The 14,029-nt window shown below is 45.8% G+C and overlaps 1 protein-coding gene across 4 annotated transcripts in view; it reads left to right on the top strand.

Moving 5' to 3' along the window:
• The first annotated feature begins 431 nt into the window (after positions 1 to 431).
• CRIM1 (cysteine rich transmembrane BMP regulator 1) overlaps positions 432 to 14,029 on the top strand; it is a 287,081-nt gene continuing 273,483 nt past the window's right edge. For all 4 annotated transcript variants that reach the window (XM_024209732.3, XM_024209734.3, XM_024209733.3 and 1 more), the window contains exon 1: positions 432 to 1,166. In XM_024209732.3, coding sequence (XP_024065500.2) covers positions 827 to 1,166 — 340 coding nt within the window. In that variant the 5' untranslated portion in view covers positions 432 to 826. The remainder of the gene's footprint in view (positions 1,167 to 14,029) is intronic.

The raw sequence follows: 14,029 nt of genomic DNA, 5'->3' as shown, positions 1-14,029 counted from the left end.
GTCTTGCCCCGGGTCCTGTACCCCAGGGAAGAGGAGGAGGCTCCCTCAGCTCCGCCCGGGCGCGGGGCGCTGCCTGTCCCGACTCCGGGCTGCTGCCTTCTCGGCCCGGGCGGGGCCCCACGGGCACGGAGCTCCGGCCCGCAAGGCGACACGGATGTGCCCGCCCCTCCCCGGCCTCGCGTCGCTCCGCCTCCGCCCGCGCGCGGAGCCCCGGGCTAGGAAAGGGCGGAGGGAGACGGTCCCCGCTGTGGGGCCCAGGCGGCTGCCGCTGCGCCTCTAGCTCCACGATCTGGGGCTGAGGGGGAAGGGGCGGAGCGGAGTCAGTTAGCCAATGAGCTGGGCGGACGGAAAGGCGGGGCGGGGCGATCGCGATCACCGCCCAATGGGGAACGGGGAGGGGTCGCGTGCAGAGCTGGGAGAGTCGCAGGCAGCCGAAGGCTGGAGTCCGGGCTCGGGCAGCGAGCGGGGTAGAGCCAACCGCCGCACTTACTGCGCCAGGACTCGCCGCAGCCTCCCAGCGCGCCCCCGCACGGAGCTGAGTGAGCGAGGAGCCGGTGGGGCAGGGGGAGCCGCGGAGCCCGCAGGGGGCAGGCGAGGCACCGACGGACGGACGCAGCCTCCCGGAGGGGAGCGGGCGGAGCCGCCGCCGCTTGGAGCAGAAGTTTGGCTGGCGCCGCAGAGAGGAAACTTTTCTCTGGGGGCCGGAGGCGGGGGCGGCGGACAGGAGCCGACACTGGGCTGGTTCGGGCCGGACTCTGGGATCCGTGACCTAGCGCGGGGGCTTCTGCGCGGCTCCCCCGGGCCGGGCCGGGCTGCGGCGGCCGGGATGTACCTGGCAGCTGTCTTGGCGGGGAGGAGGCGCCCGGGCGGCGGCGGCTGGCACCTGGGGGCGGGGTGGCTGCTCCTGGTGCTGCTGGGCGAGTCTGGAACCCGGGCGCTCGTCTGCCTCCCCTGCGACGAGTCCAAGTGCGAGGAGCCCAAGAGCTGCCCCGGCAGCATCGTGCTGGGCATCTGCGGCTGCTGTTTCATGTGCGCCCGGCAGCGCAACGAGAGCTGCGGGGGCGTCTACGGGCTGCACGGAGCCTGCGACCGCGGGCTTCGCTGTGTCATCCGCCCCCCGCTCAACGGGGACTCCATCACCGAGTACGAAGTGGGCGTCTGCGAAGGTAACAACAGCGCGACCCCTTCCCTGCTCCTGTCAGGGCTGCCCTCGCCCCGCCGCCAGGCTCGCCCTGCCCGGTGCCTCCCCGTTTCCCTCTCTGCGAAGTTTTAGCTCCTTTGCCTAGAGCCGAGGGTCGCTGCGGCCCCCTCTCGTTCGCCAGCTAAAGGGCTGGGCAAAGGGGTCCCGTCGCCTTGTGACTGGATTGTTTCCTCCCAACCCGTCCAATGCAGAGTCTGTGTGAGCTGCGGGGGTTTTAAATGCGAATTGCTTTGAATAGTAACATGTCTATCTGCTAGGTGTCAGGGCGGGCGGGGGGACGACGAGCATGTAAGGCTGGCTGCTGGGACCTTGTTCTTGATGGAGTTTGCCTGGGTTTTTCTGCTCCTCTTCTCTTCCTCCCCCCCCCCCCCCCCCCCCCCCCCCCAAATCTCCGTGCAGTTCGAAAGGGAGCAACACATGATTATTTCCCAACCCTTCCACTGATCATGGGCAGGTGCCCTCTTTTATATTTATTTGCAGCTCTGAAGAGTTGTTACTTATTCCTGCTCCTGCGTTTGTCTAAACATCAATTGCGATTGTTTAAATTTGAATGAGGATTTCACTAATTGTTTTGGTGGGGCACCGAGACCGAGCTGTTCCCTCCTGGCAGCGTTTCGTATCAGGTAGTAGCCTAGGCTTTCTCTTTCTGTTAGCCTTGTTGCTTTCTTCGACATTAGTAATGGTTCTGCTCCTGCCAGCCATGCCGTTTCTTACGTGAGACTGTCTGCTTCTCGCAATCGGGAGAAGAAAATTAGACTAGTAGTAATCGTGTTGTGGTAGCAACTAACTTTTTTGCCTTCACTCTGACTTTCGGACAGGATTTAACTGAATGTTGCTGCTGCTGAGAAAAACCCATGTTTTGAAACGTTGACTTAAGTTTGGTAGTTGTGAAGTAGTTTGTTATAAATTCCAAAACTGTTGCAATCTCGAATCCCTGTTCATTCGTAGATCATGTTAACTAGTATCAGTTCGGTCAACTATTGATGTCCCTGCCAAATTTCTTGATAAGATTTAAAGCGCTTGAAACAACAGCCTGGCAATTTGCCCTCGTGCAATAAACAGAGATCAATAATGCACGTGATGCTTATTCCGGATTCCTTCTGTGGAAGGAAATAGAAAGACTGGTCATCTGTGGCAAACTTCTCCTTCCTGTTCCTGTCACTTAACACCCCCCACCCCCATATGATGAAATGCGTCTTTCCTTTTTCCTATAAGGGAAAAATCCGTACGGCAGCAGCTCTTCTCCAACCCCGCCAAGCTCACTTTGCCTGCTTCATATGTGGTGGAGATGACTATATAGGAAATGCAGGGATATTTTCCCCTGTAGCTTACTTGCTTACCTTTACTTGGCAGGAAGGAGTCCTGGAGTCTGACATTTGTCAGGTTGCTGAGGAAGGGAAAGCTTAAAACGTAAGAGTAAAATACATCGTGGTGTTAAGAGATTAGAAATAGTTCAATGTGGAAAATGCATAATTTTATTTGGTGGGTTTTTTAAAGACAGACCGGACAATTCTGGAAAGTAAAAGGAGAGGGTGTTCTTGGCTTTGGGGCTAGAGGGCAGTAAAGAGTTCGGAAATTCCTTTTAAGGAGGAGGCACTCGTCCAAAAACTGTTTGAAAACAACACAACAAAACCCATTAAAATAAAACTGCCATCCTGACAAAAGTGACAGCCTTCTAAATATGTTCTTTGCTGGTAAACGTATCGTTTTAGTATCCAATACTAGTTTTATAACTGATATTATCCACAAGTTAACTAAACCACAACATTAAAAATATGAGAGAAGTTGGTGTGTCGTGCGTATACAGAAACAAATAGTATAACATTCTTCTCTCAGGATTCGTTCAGTGGGGTTGCATGGGCATAGCTGAAGTAAAGAAAGCAGAATTGGGTTGAGTATTTTAATGAATTAATAAATAGTTCTGAACTAATTTTTCAAGAGGCTTGCTTGATTCATTCTATGTTGCATTGGTCTTTCTTTCCCACATACATAGAAACAAATTGATTTAAAACAAATATACATATACAGAATATTATAAGTATATAGAAAGTTATCATGATTAAAATATCTTTGTTTGGATAATGGTCCCTCTTCTTGCATGTTCTAAGTATAAGCATAGCTTGATCTGGAGAGTGGAATAATGAAAGCCTACAGTAATTAAATGTCTTGACAAGCCAGATCTCTTTGTGTATCACAATGTGGACTTTTCTGGCAGTTTAGGAACATTTCATTCTTTTTGAAGTGATGCAATATGAACTTTGCATGATTTCAACTAGTAACATCCCATATACTCTCTCTTAAAAATGGTATGAAGCATCCGTTGGCAAGATTATATTTCAGTCAGTGCTCTGTGACTGGAAACTAGTTCCAGTTGTTCCTGTAGCAATCATCAAGGAGATAATTTAGGAACTATTATTCTCAAATGAAAGAAGCAACTGCTTAAACTTACCAAATCTAGAAGATATTACTAGGATAAATGTTGCTTTATGTAAAGTTCTACCTGTGATTGTCTTAAGCTATGAAACTGTTTGGTATGTAACTGGCCTAGTTTTTTTGTTTTGGGGTGGAAGAAATTTTGATCTCTGAACCAATAAAAGGACTTATTTTGAACTAATCAGACAGTTTAGATATATAACTTGCAGGTAGAAGTATGACAGGGTAGGTTATCTACCTTATTGCTAGCTTTTAACACTATATGTAATATTTTCTTCACAGGCTAACAGGATAAATTATTACTGTATGTCATGTCTATTGCAGTGCATGTGGTTCTTCTATAACAGATATGCTTGAATAAAAGTGAAATTGACTAGCTAAGGAAACAATGTACATAACTACAGTGTATGTGAATGGAAACTGATATCTTTTACTTTTTTTTTTTGTCCCTTTCATTGCAATTTTTACACTGAAATGACCCCTACTGGTTACAACTATAAGTGTAGAAATTTTTTATTTTTGTGGCTTCATAAACGGCTTAGCTGAGACAAAGCTGACATAGACCCTTTCTGACATAGAAAAACTTTTTCATGTTTTCAGGATCCTACAGTTGTCTTCAGAGACTGATGTTATTTATACCTGCTGCAACTACAGCTACTTCAGTTGATGTCATTTTCTCAAAAAAGCAAAATCAATGTGATCTGCACTTTTGGTGGGACAAAGTAGTTCTGTGGTGTCTCTTCCAATGGAGGAATTTATATTCAGAACTTGCCTCTAATCCTGAAGTATGCTGCTACCAGTAGCATTGGTACTTTAGGAAGTGGATTCTTCTGTATGAATTTGTGCTGAACCAATACATCAGCATGGTGTGAAAATAACCTGTGCTACCTCAAGGTGCCACTTTCTTTGCTGATTTTAATTTAAAAAACAACAAAAATGGTTTGTAGTTTTCACATTTTTTAGGTTGAGGTTAATGCATGTTAGCTAATGCTATTTTTTCCTAATGAAAGCAAAACCTAGGGGAGAAATGAGAATTCTGTATTTATTTCAGAAAGGGACAGGGTATCTAAATTTAATCTTTGGACAATAATGTCTTATGGAGAGCAATTTCTTGCAGCCTCTGTAATGATAACATTAGCCTGTTTATGGCCTTTTAGCACATAAAAGGCCATAAACATATACAAGAGATTGTATATCTTGGTGTGTAGTTTTCTTATGTATTAAGATATCAACATATTAATTTAAAATACTGAGAAATTACTGTTTTTTGAGAGGTTAATTGGACCCAATTAAAATATGAATTTGATCAATCCACTAATAGACTCTGCAGACTAAAAAAAGAAAAAAAGGATCACCAGTGAAAAATCTTCCTTTTGATGCCTTAAGATTAACTTGATAGCTTAGTGAGAACAATTATTGGAAACATTTTATAATATGTAAAGGAGTGAGCAATTGTCTATTTTGATTAAGCTACTTGTGTATAGCAAATGAGTCTCTAATGTAATTGATGCATTAATTATGTTTTCCATTTAGTGCATTTACTTTGGGGAAACAGACTTCTCATACTCTGATTTTTGTTTAGTATTAGAAATCTATGTAGATTGTTTGTTTGAAAGTGATTTTAGGAAATTTTGGTCAACTCAAACTCAGGTATTCTGCTCAGATTATTATACCATGCTCATCACTGTAGTATCTGAATGCCTTCCATTAAATGTGATTAGCATCTGTCACGTGTTGTTCACTCTTCTCCCCAGTGGTAGAAATGTGTGCAATGGAGTGTCTGTTCTGGTGGGGGTTTTTACATATACACATGTTATGCATGTATTAGAGAAAGCCAGGTCAAAGAAAGAGTCTAATGCCAGCTACCCCAAATATATGTTTAAGCACTTAATTATCAAGTGGTTTGCTCTCCAGAGATGAAGACCTGAAACTCCCACTGACTTAACTGGAAGTTGTGGGTACCCTAGACCTCTAAATATAAGGGTACTCCTTCATTTAGCTGCCTAAATATAAAACTAGGTGCCCAGACTTAAAACACCTGAGCTTTAAAATATGGCCTTTTTTTGATTTCAGAATTGTAAAGCATTTTTTTTAACTTGTAGAACTTGAAAATGTTTGACACGAAATACCTTTTCTCCATTTAGCTCCTAATGGAGGTGTATGAACACCACAAAAACTTAATAGTGACTGGTGGGTAAGAGTTCGGGGTGTGGTGTGTGTGGCCTTTTTTTTTTTTTTTTTTTTTTTAGCATGGTTGATTCCTACTATTCCAAGTGAGAACACATGAGCAGCTTGGGGAAGCTTGAACTGTTGCCATTACTGAACTTATTAGTGGGTGTGCATATTCTGACTCCCTATGGCTGTCAGCCTCTCTTCTTTCATAAGGACTACATTCACTGCCTGGATATTTGGCTAGACTTATCAAATTGTTTTGTTAACCAGAGGTGGTTAGTCCTCCATTCTGTTTAGGGACAGCTCTATGGCAGGAGTCTCTTGCTGTGAATGGAGTTTGGAGTTAGAGATGAGGGAGCTGGACTACTTTTGCATATCAGTGGTCAGGGCATCTCTCCTTCTCTTCCCCCTCCCCTTTTGCTTTTGGCTTGTAGATACTTTTTTTCCTTACAAACTTAGAATCTTTTAAACTTTGTCTTAACTCCCACTGTTCTCCTTCCTAGAGAGAGGTTTTGATCACTTTGCAGAAGTGTCTTAAAGTAAATAGGTGGAAACTTACATGGTAGCAGCATACTAAATAAGTACCATATATACTCGTACATAAGCAGAATTTTTTTAGTAATAAAAGGGAAGCATCAGAGAAGGGGGTTGGCTTATGAATGGGTATGGGGGGGGAGAGGTGGGACACAGCTCTTTTCCCCCCCCCCCCGCAACAGAGGGGGCAAAGAGAGGCAACACAGTCAGCAGAGCCAGAAGGGAAGAGGCGGGGCCAGAGTCTCTCCTCTTCTGGCCACGCTGCTCTCCCCCCAGCTCCGAAGCAGCTGCAGAAACATCCTCCTCTGGCTTGCTCCAAGTAAGGTGGGAAGGGATGGGGAGAGGAGGGGTTATAGGGGGAGGGGTCTTGGGGAGATCCCAGGTTAGGGGTGGGGTCATGTGGGGGGTGGTCACAGGGGTTACTGACCTGACCCCCAGCTTCTCCCCCCCCCACAAATTTCCCCACCAGTTGCTGTCCCGGCCCATCAGGGTAAGCCGCTGGCGGCTGGGACATTTTGTTTACTTAGATTTACCTCCGTGCCTGCAGACGCTCGAGGTAAACAAAGCCTCTCGGCCCGCCAGCGGCTTATGCTGATGGGCCGGGAGCCAAAGTTTGCCGACCCCTGAATTATAGGGTTGGCTTATGAATGAGTCATAAAAATTTGCCATTTTTACTTATCCACCTTGGGGTGGGGTGGGGGCTCGGCTTATAAATGAATTTATGATAGAGTATATACAATAATTTATATATAAATCTGTGGATTTGCAATTTTTCATGGTTTGTTTTCAGTGATGATAGTATTAACTTGTTGCAGTTGCTGAGGTGGACTTGAAATAACCAAACTAGTGAAGTCTTACCATATCTTCAAGTCCTTCATAAGAATATGCCCAAGCATACCTTGCCCTTTGGTAGCCAGGGTAGTTTTGCTTAGATAATAAAGATACTGGAGCAGAAATGACAAATGGGAAATACTTCATCTTATCAATTTCTTGTCCATTAATCTGTATTAGTGATCTTTGAATCACATCTGCTGAACGCTTCAGCCTGATGTGTTGTTCATTTTAACCTGTCAAAAGCTTTCTCTACACTCAGCTCTCTAGCTTTTTTTACTATCTGTAGCTTGCTTCAAACTTGTCTTGTAAGAAACTAGCTACATGAGGTAGTGGTCTGTTGGGGTTAGGAGATAAATGTTCGCCTAGGCAACTGTGTAATACATGTATAGATGCAACATGTTAGTATGTACATTAGGTTATATTGGTTTTTTCTTTTGAGGAAGACTTTGTACAAATCTGGTACATCACCATAAGGGGTGGTGTCCTGTACTTCCTACAGGATTTAATTACGTCTAGGCAGTAATTCTTAGCCTCTAGATAGTCTTCAGTCATGTTGGTCAGTTTGGCTCTTGGGGGAAACTGTAACTTGACTGAGCAGTAGGAAACCTATGATCTTTCTATAAAAGTTACATATGAAGAAATATTGAAACTACTTAGTTTAGAAAGAAGACGTGACAGAAATGTATCAAACTTCTGGTGTAGCAGAGGATAAATAAGTGTACTTGATTTACCTTTCTCAAAATACAAGGATTGTACAATACAAGAATACAGTAGCAAAATTGAAATACAGCAAATCTAAAATGGATAAAGGAAATTAAATTGTGTAGATTGCTGCCACAAAGTCTAAGTGACACAACTCTGAAGAAAACAAAAAACATCCACAGTTTAATCCTATGTTTTGCTAGACTAAAACAGAGTTCATGTCCATTTTCTCATCTGAAATGAAGGCAGTGTTGCTTCTGGGGACAGCTTTTAGGGTTTTCTTCAGCATTATTAGTGTTACAATTTTAATGTTGAGGGAATTTTATCTAAATAGCTATAAAATGTGCATCTCTTAAAGCTTTAAAGATTCCATTACTCAGCATGTGGTGTAGGTGCTGCTTGTAGGAAGAAGAGTCAGTGGAATCATCTTCACAAATGTAAAACTTGTTTCTGTAACTTCTGGTGGGTTTCTCTTGAGCCGAGAGCTATTTTACAGCAAATGTGAATATCCCTGTTTCTCCTCCCTGTTTAATCCTTGCTTGTGGCATTGCTCTATCTTCCGGTGTCTCTTTGGGTCAAGTGCTGTATAGTTTTCAGATAAAATGGTTACAAAAGCTTCTCAGTTTTTTAGGAGCCAAAGTCCCACTTTCAAATATGACTTGCCTCTGAAATTCTCTTGGGAAATGGCTATTGAAAATTTTACTCTTGATCGTATGATGATAGGTAGCTGAGTTCAGGGCATACTCAAAAATGTGCACCCAGATTAGATTAGGTCCCTACTTTTTTTTTTTTTTTTTTTTTTTTTTTTAAAACAGTACTCTGCCCATCTGTAGGAATTAGGATTTCAGTACTTTCTTTTGGAGACAAGTCCCTCTAATTACCCATATGTCAGGAAACTTTTTTTTGCTGATATTTAGCCAAAACTTTCTTGCTAAATCTTCTTACTCCTGCCTCATTTGTCTAAAATTCTCCTTAGTAAGAATCTGTGCAAATAACTCCAGACTAAGCAACTAGCCACATTTGTTTAGTTATCTCTGTGTTTCACCACATTCAGTAACATTTGTTCTTCTTTAAATCCTCGTCAGCTTATCCAATGTGGTTGCATTGTTAATTTCTTGGTGTGTGACACTTTGCTTCTGTAGCTGAAATAGCATTTAACTTGCATGGCGCCATATGAAGTTGATATATCTAGCTCATTACTGTAGTCCAAAGACCTCTTACCTAGTTGTACAGCACTGTTAATTTTAACTTTAGGTTGGGTATTCTGTTCTTACCTCCCACCAGCACCACTTTTTTTTTTTTAGGTTCTTAACTCAAATTTGGACTGAAGGTTTTCATTCTTGGTCTCTACCTGAAGCTAAAGAACTTAAGTTTCAACAAAATCAGTTAAAACACTTCTTTGGTTGACTTTTTAAAGTTTTTGTACTTTGAATATTTTCAAACTATTCTCTTTACACAGGGTCAAATGGGGAAAATACCACTACTCAATCTCCTAAGTTCTGCCCATTGAGGTGCCATGGAACACTACTCACAGTAGCTTGTGAAAATTGTGTGACTAGCCCTCTTCTTTCTTGGGTATGTTGATCAGCTATGAAATAACTAATTTCAACACTTAATGCTAGTCTACTCTACAAAGCGCCCTAATGGAGATGCAGGTTATACTGGCAAAAGGAGTTATTTTGCTAGTGTAGTTAACCTATCTCCCCGAATGACACAAGCTATATCAGCAGGAGCAATCTTTTGGTCATATAAGCTGTCTGTGCACACTTTTTCACTCCTAATTGACACTATCCCAAGGAGGTAATGTATAGTATAAACCTGGCTTTAAGGCTTGTATAAACAAGAATATTTTATACTGGTATAAACTAAGGAGTGAATTTAATCCAGTATAATTATACTGGTATAGTTCACTGAGGCCTGGTCTACACTATGAGTTTAGGTCGACTTTAGCAGCGTTAAATCGAATTAAGCCTGGACATGTCCACACGACGAAGCCCTTTTTTTGACTTAAAGGGCCCTTTAAACCGGTTTCTTTACTCCACCTCCGAGGGGATTAGCGCTAAAATTGGCCTTTGCGGGTCGGATTTGGGGTAGTGTGGATGGAATTCGACGTTATTGGTCTCCGGGAGCTATCCCACAGTGCTTCATTGTGACCGCTCTGGACAGCACTCTCAACTCAGATGCACTGGCCAGGTAGACAGGAAAAGCCCCGCGAACTTTTGAATTTCATTTTCTGTTTGCCCAGCGTGGAGAGCACAGGTGACCACGCAGAGCTCATCAGCACAGGTAACCATGATGGAGTCCCAGGATCGCAAAAGAGCTCCAGCATGGACCGAACGGGAGGTACGGGATCTGCTCGCCATATGGGGAGATGAATCAGTGCTAGCTGAACTCCGTAGCAGTAAACGAAATGGCAAAATATTAGAAAGTCTCAAAGGCCATGAAGGACAGAGGCCATAACAGGGACGCACAGCAGTGCCGCGTGAAAATTAAGGAGCTAAGGCAAGCTTACCACAAAGCCAGAGAGGCAAACGGAAGGTCTGGGGTAGAGCCGCAAACATGCCACTTCTACGCGGAGCTGCATGCCATTCTAGGGGGTGCAGCCACCACTACCCCAACCGTGTGCTTTGACTCCGTCAATGGAGAAACACGCAACAGGGAAGCGGGTTCGGGGTACGAGGAAGATAGCTCACAGCAAGGAAGCGGAGAAACGGGTTTCCCCAACAGCCAGGATATGTTTGTCACCCTGGACCTGGAACCAGTAACCCCCGAACTCACCCAAGGCGTGCTCCCAGACCCTGAGGGCACACAAGGGACCTCTGGTGAGTGTACCTTTGTAAATATTACACATGGTTTAAAAGCAAGCGTGTTTAATGTTTAATGATTAATTTGCCCTGGCAATCGTGGCCAGTACAGCTACTGGAAAAGTCTGTTAACGTGCATGGGGATGGAGCGGAAATCGTCCAGGGACATCTCCAGAAAGCTCTCCTTCACGTACTCCCAAAGACTTTGCAAAAGGTTTCTGGGGAGGGCTGCCTTATCCCGTCCGCCATGGTAGGACACTTTACCACGCCAGGCCAGTAGCACGTAGTCTGGAATCATTGCATAACAAAGCATGGCAGCGTATGGTCCCGGTGTTTGCTGGCATGCAGACAACATCCATTCCTTATCGCTCTTTGTTATCCTCAGGAGAGTGATATCATTCACGGTCACCTGGTTGAAATGGGGTGATTTTATTAAGGGGACATTCAGAGGTGCCCGTTCCTGCTCAGCTGAACGGAAATGTTCCCCGCTGTTAGCCACGCGGTAGGGGGGAGGGGTGAAGGGATCATCCCAGAGAATTGGGTGTGTGTGTGGGGGGGTAGTTGGGTTTGTGCAGCATGTTAACCCGGAAACCGAAGCCCCTCCTTTTACATTACAAACCCATTTTAAATGGCCAACCCAACGGGTGCTTGGTATGGGAAATGAGGGCGCTACTGTTTGAAACCATTCCCACTTCTTAAGAAGGTTAAAAAAGCCAAAAGATTGTGTCTTACCATGGCTGCCTGCAAGCCGAAATCTGTTGCCTGGCACTGCGTGAGTGATCTCTCACACCAAACCGGCAGGCCCTCAATATAAGAGGAAAAATATGACCTTGGAACTAAAGCACATGTGCTGTGTAATGTGAACAGCAAAATTTAACGTGAAAGAGTGTACCCATTGTTCTCTAAAATGTGTCTTTTTTTAACCACCTCTCCCTTCTCCTTCACCAGCTGCAAATGTTTCTCTTTCGTAGAGGCTAGTGAAGATTAGAAGGAGAAAACGGCGGACTCGGGATGATATGTTCTCGGAGCTCCAGATGTCCTCCCACGCTGAAAGAGCACAGCAGAATGCGTGGAGGCAGTCAATGTCAGACTACAGAAAAGCACAATATGAACGAGAAGAGAGGTAGCAGGCTGAATCGCGGGATGAACAGAGCAAATGGCAGGCTGAAGATGATTGGTGGCGTCAGCTTGCAGACAGAAGGCAAGAGTCGATGCTCCGGCTGCTGGAGCATCAAACTGATATGCTCCAGCGTATGGTTGTGCTGCAGGAAAGGCAGCAGGAGCAGAGACCGCCGCTACAGCCCCTGTGTAACCAACAGGCCTCCTCCCCAAGTCCCATTGCCTCCTCACCCAGACGCCCAAGAACACAGTGGAGGGGCCTCCGGCCACCCAGTCACTCCACCCAAGATGATTGCCCGAGTTTTAAAGTTTTAAACTGCAGTGTGTCCTGCAGTGTGTCCATTTCCTTCCCTCCTCCCCCACCCATCCCGGGCTACCTTGGCAATTATCCCCCTAGTTGTGTGATGAATTAATAAAGAATGCATGAATGTGAAGTAACAATGACTTTATTGCCTCTGCAAGCGGTGCTCAAAGGGGGGAGGGTGGGGTGGTTTGTTTACAGGAAAGTAGAGTGAACCGGGTGGGTGGGGCGGAGGGTTCATCAAGGAGAAACAAACAGAAGTTTCACACCGTAGCCTGGCCAGTCACAAAACTAGTTTTCAAAGCTTCTCTGATGCGCACCGCGACCTGCTGCACTCTTCTAACCGCCCTGGTGTCTGGCTGCACATAATCAGCGGCCAGGCGATTTGCCTCAACCTCCCACCCTGCCATAAATGTCTCCCCCTTACTCTCACAGATATTGTGGAGCGCACAGCAAGCAGCAATAACAATGGGGATATTCTTTTCGCTGAGGTCTGAGCGAGTCAGTAAGCTGCGCCAGCGCGCTTTTAAACGTCCAAATGCACATTCCACCACCGTTCGGCACTTGCTCAGCCTGTACTTGAACAGGTCCTGACTCCTGTCCAGGCTGCCTGTGTACGGCTTCATGAGCCATGACATTAAGAGGTAGGCTGGGTCCCCAAGGATCACGATAGGCATTTCAACATCCCCAACGGTTATTTTCTGGTCCGGGAAGAAAGTCCCTTCCTCCAGCTTTCGAAACAGAACACAGTGCCTGAAGACGTGAGCATCATGTACCTTTCCCAGCCATCCCACGTTGATGTTGGTGAAACGTCCCTTGTGATCCACCAGGGCTTGCAGCAGCATTGAAAAGTACCCCTTGCGGTTTATGTACTCGGTGGCTTGGTGCTCCGGTGACAAGATAGGGATATGGGTTCCGTCTATCACCCCACCACAGTTTGGGAATCCCATTGCAGCAAAGCCATCCACTATGGCCTGCACATTTCCCAGAGTCACTACCCTTGATATCAGCAGGTCTTTCATTGCCCTAGCAACTTGGATCACAGCAGCCCCCACAGTAGATTTGCCCACTCCAAATTGATTCCCGACTGACTGGTAGCTGTCTGGTGTTGCAAGCTTCCACGGGGCTATCGCCACTCGCTTCTCAACTGTGAGGGCTGCTCTCATCCTGGTATTCTGGCGCTTCAGGGCAGGGGAAAGCAAGTCACAAAGTTCCATGAAAGTGCCCTTACGCATGCGAAAGTTTCACAGCCACTGGGAATCGTCCCGCACCTGCAACACGATGCGGTCCCACCAGTCTGTGCTTGTTTCCCGGGCCCAGAATCGGCGTTCCATGGCATGAACCTGCCCCAGTAACACCATGATTTGCACATTGCTGGGGCCTGTACCTTCTGTGAGGTCTATGTCCATGTCAATTTCCTCATCACTCTCGTCGCCGCGCTGCAATCGCCTCATCGGCTGGTCCTGGTTTTCCTTTGGCATGTCCTGGCTCTGCATATACTCCAGTTGTTCATAGTGCTCATAATTGCCATGGTGATCTGAGCGGGCTCCATGATCCCAGTGCTATGGCGTCTGGTCTGAAAAAAGGCGCAAAACTATTGTCTGACGGAGGAAGGGAGGGGCGAGTGACGACATGGCGTACAGGTACAGGGAATTAAAATCAACAAAGGTGGCTGTGCATCAGGGAGAAACACAAACAACTGTCACACAGAATGGCCCCCCCAAAGATTGAACTCAAAATCCTGGGTTTAGCAGGCCGTTGATTTCACGGAGAGAGGGGGAAGCAAATGAATACAGAAAAAATCTGGTCCATCTATTTTTTACATCTTAAGCTGGCAGCAGACAGTGCAGCATGACTGATAGCCCTTGGCATCTTCTGGGTGCTTGGCAGAAGATACTGTACTACGATTGCTAGCCATCATCGTCAAGA

The sequence above is a fragment of the Terrapene carolina genome, unplaced genomic scaffold, assembly GCF_002925995.2.
Source record: "Terrapene carolina triunguis isolate 2854851 unplaced genomic scaffold, T_m_triunguis-2.0 Scaffold85, whole genome shotgun sequence".
Classification (NCBI taxonomy): domain Eukaryota; kingdom Metazoa; phylum Chordata; order Testudines; family Emydidae; genus Terrapene; species Terrapene triunguis.
The sequence above is the reverse complement of the archived record's forward strand: the minus strand, read 5'-3'. Positions and strand labels throughout refer to the sequence as shown.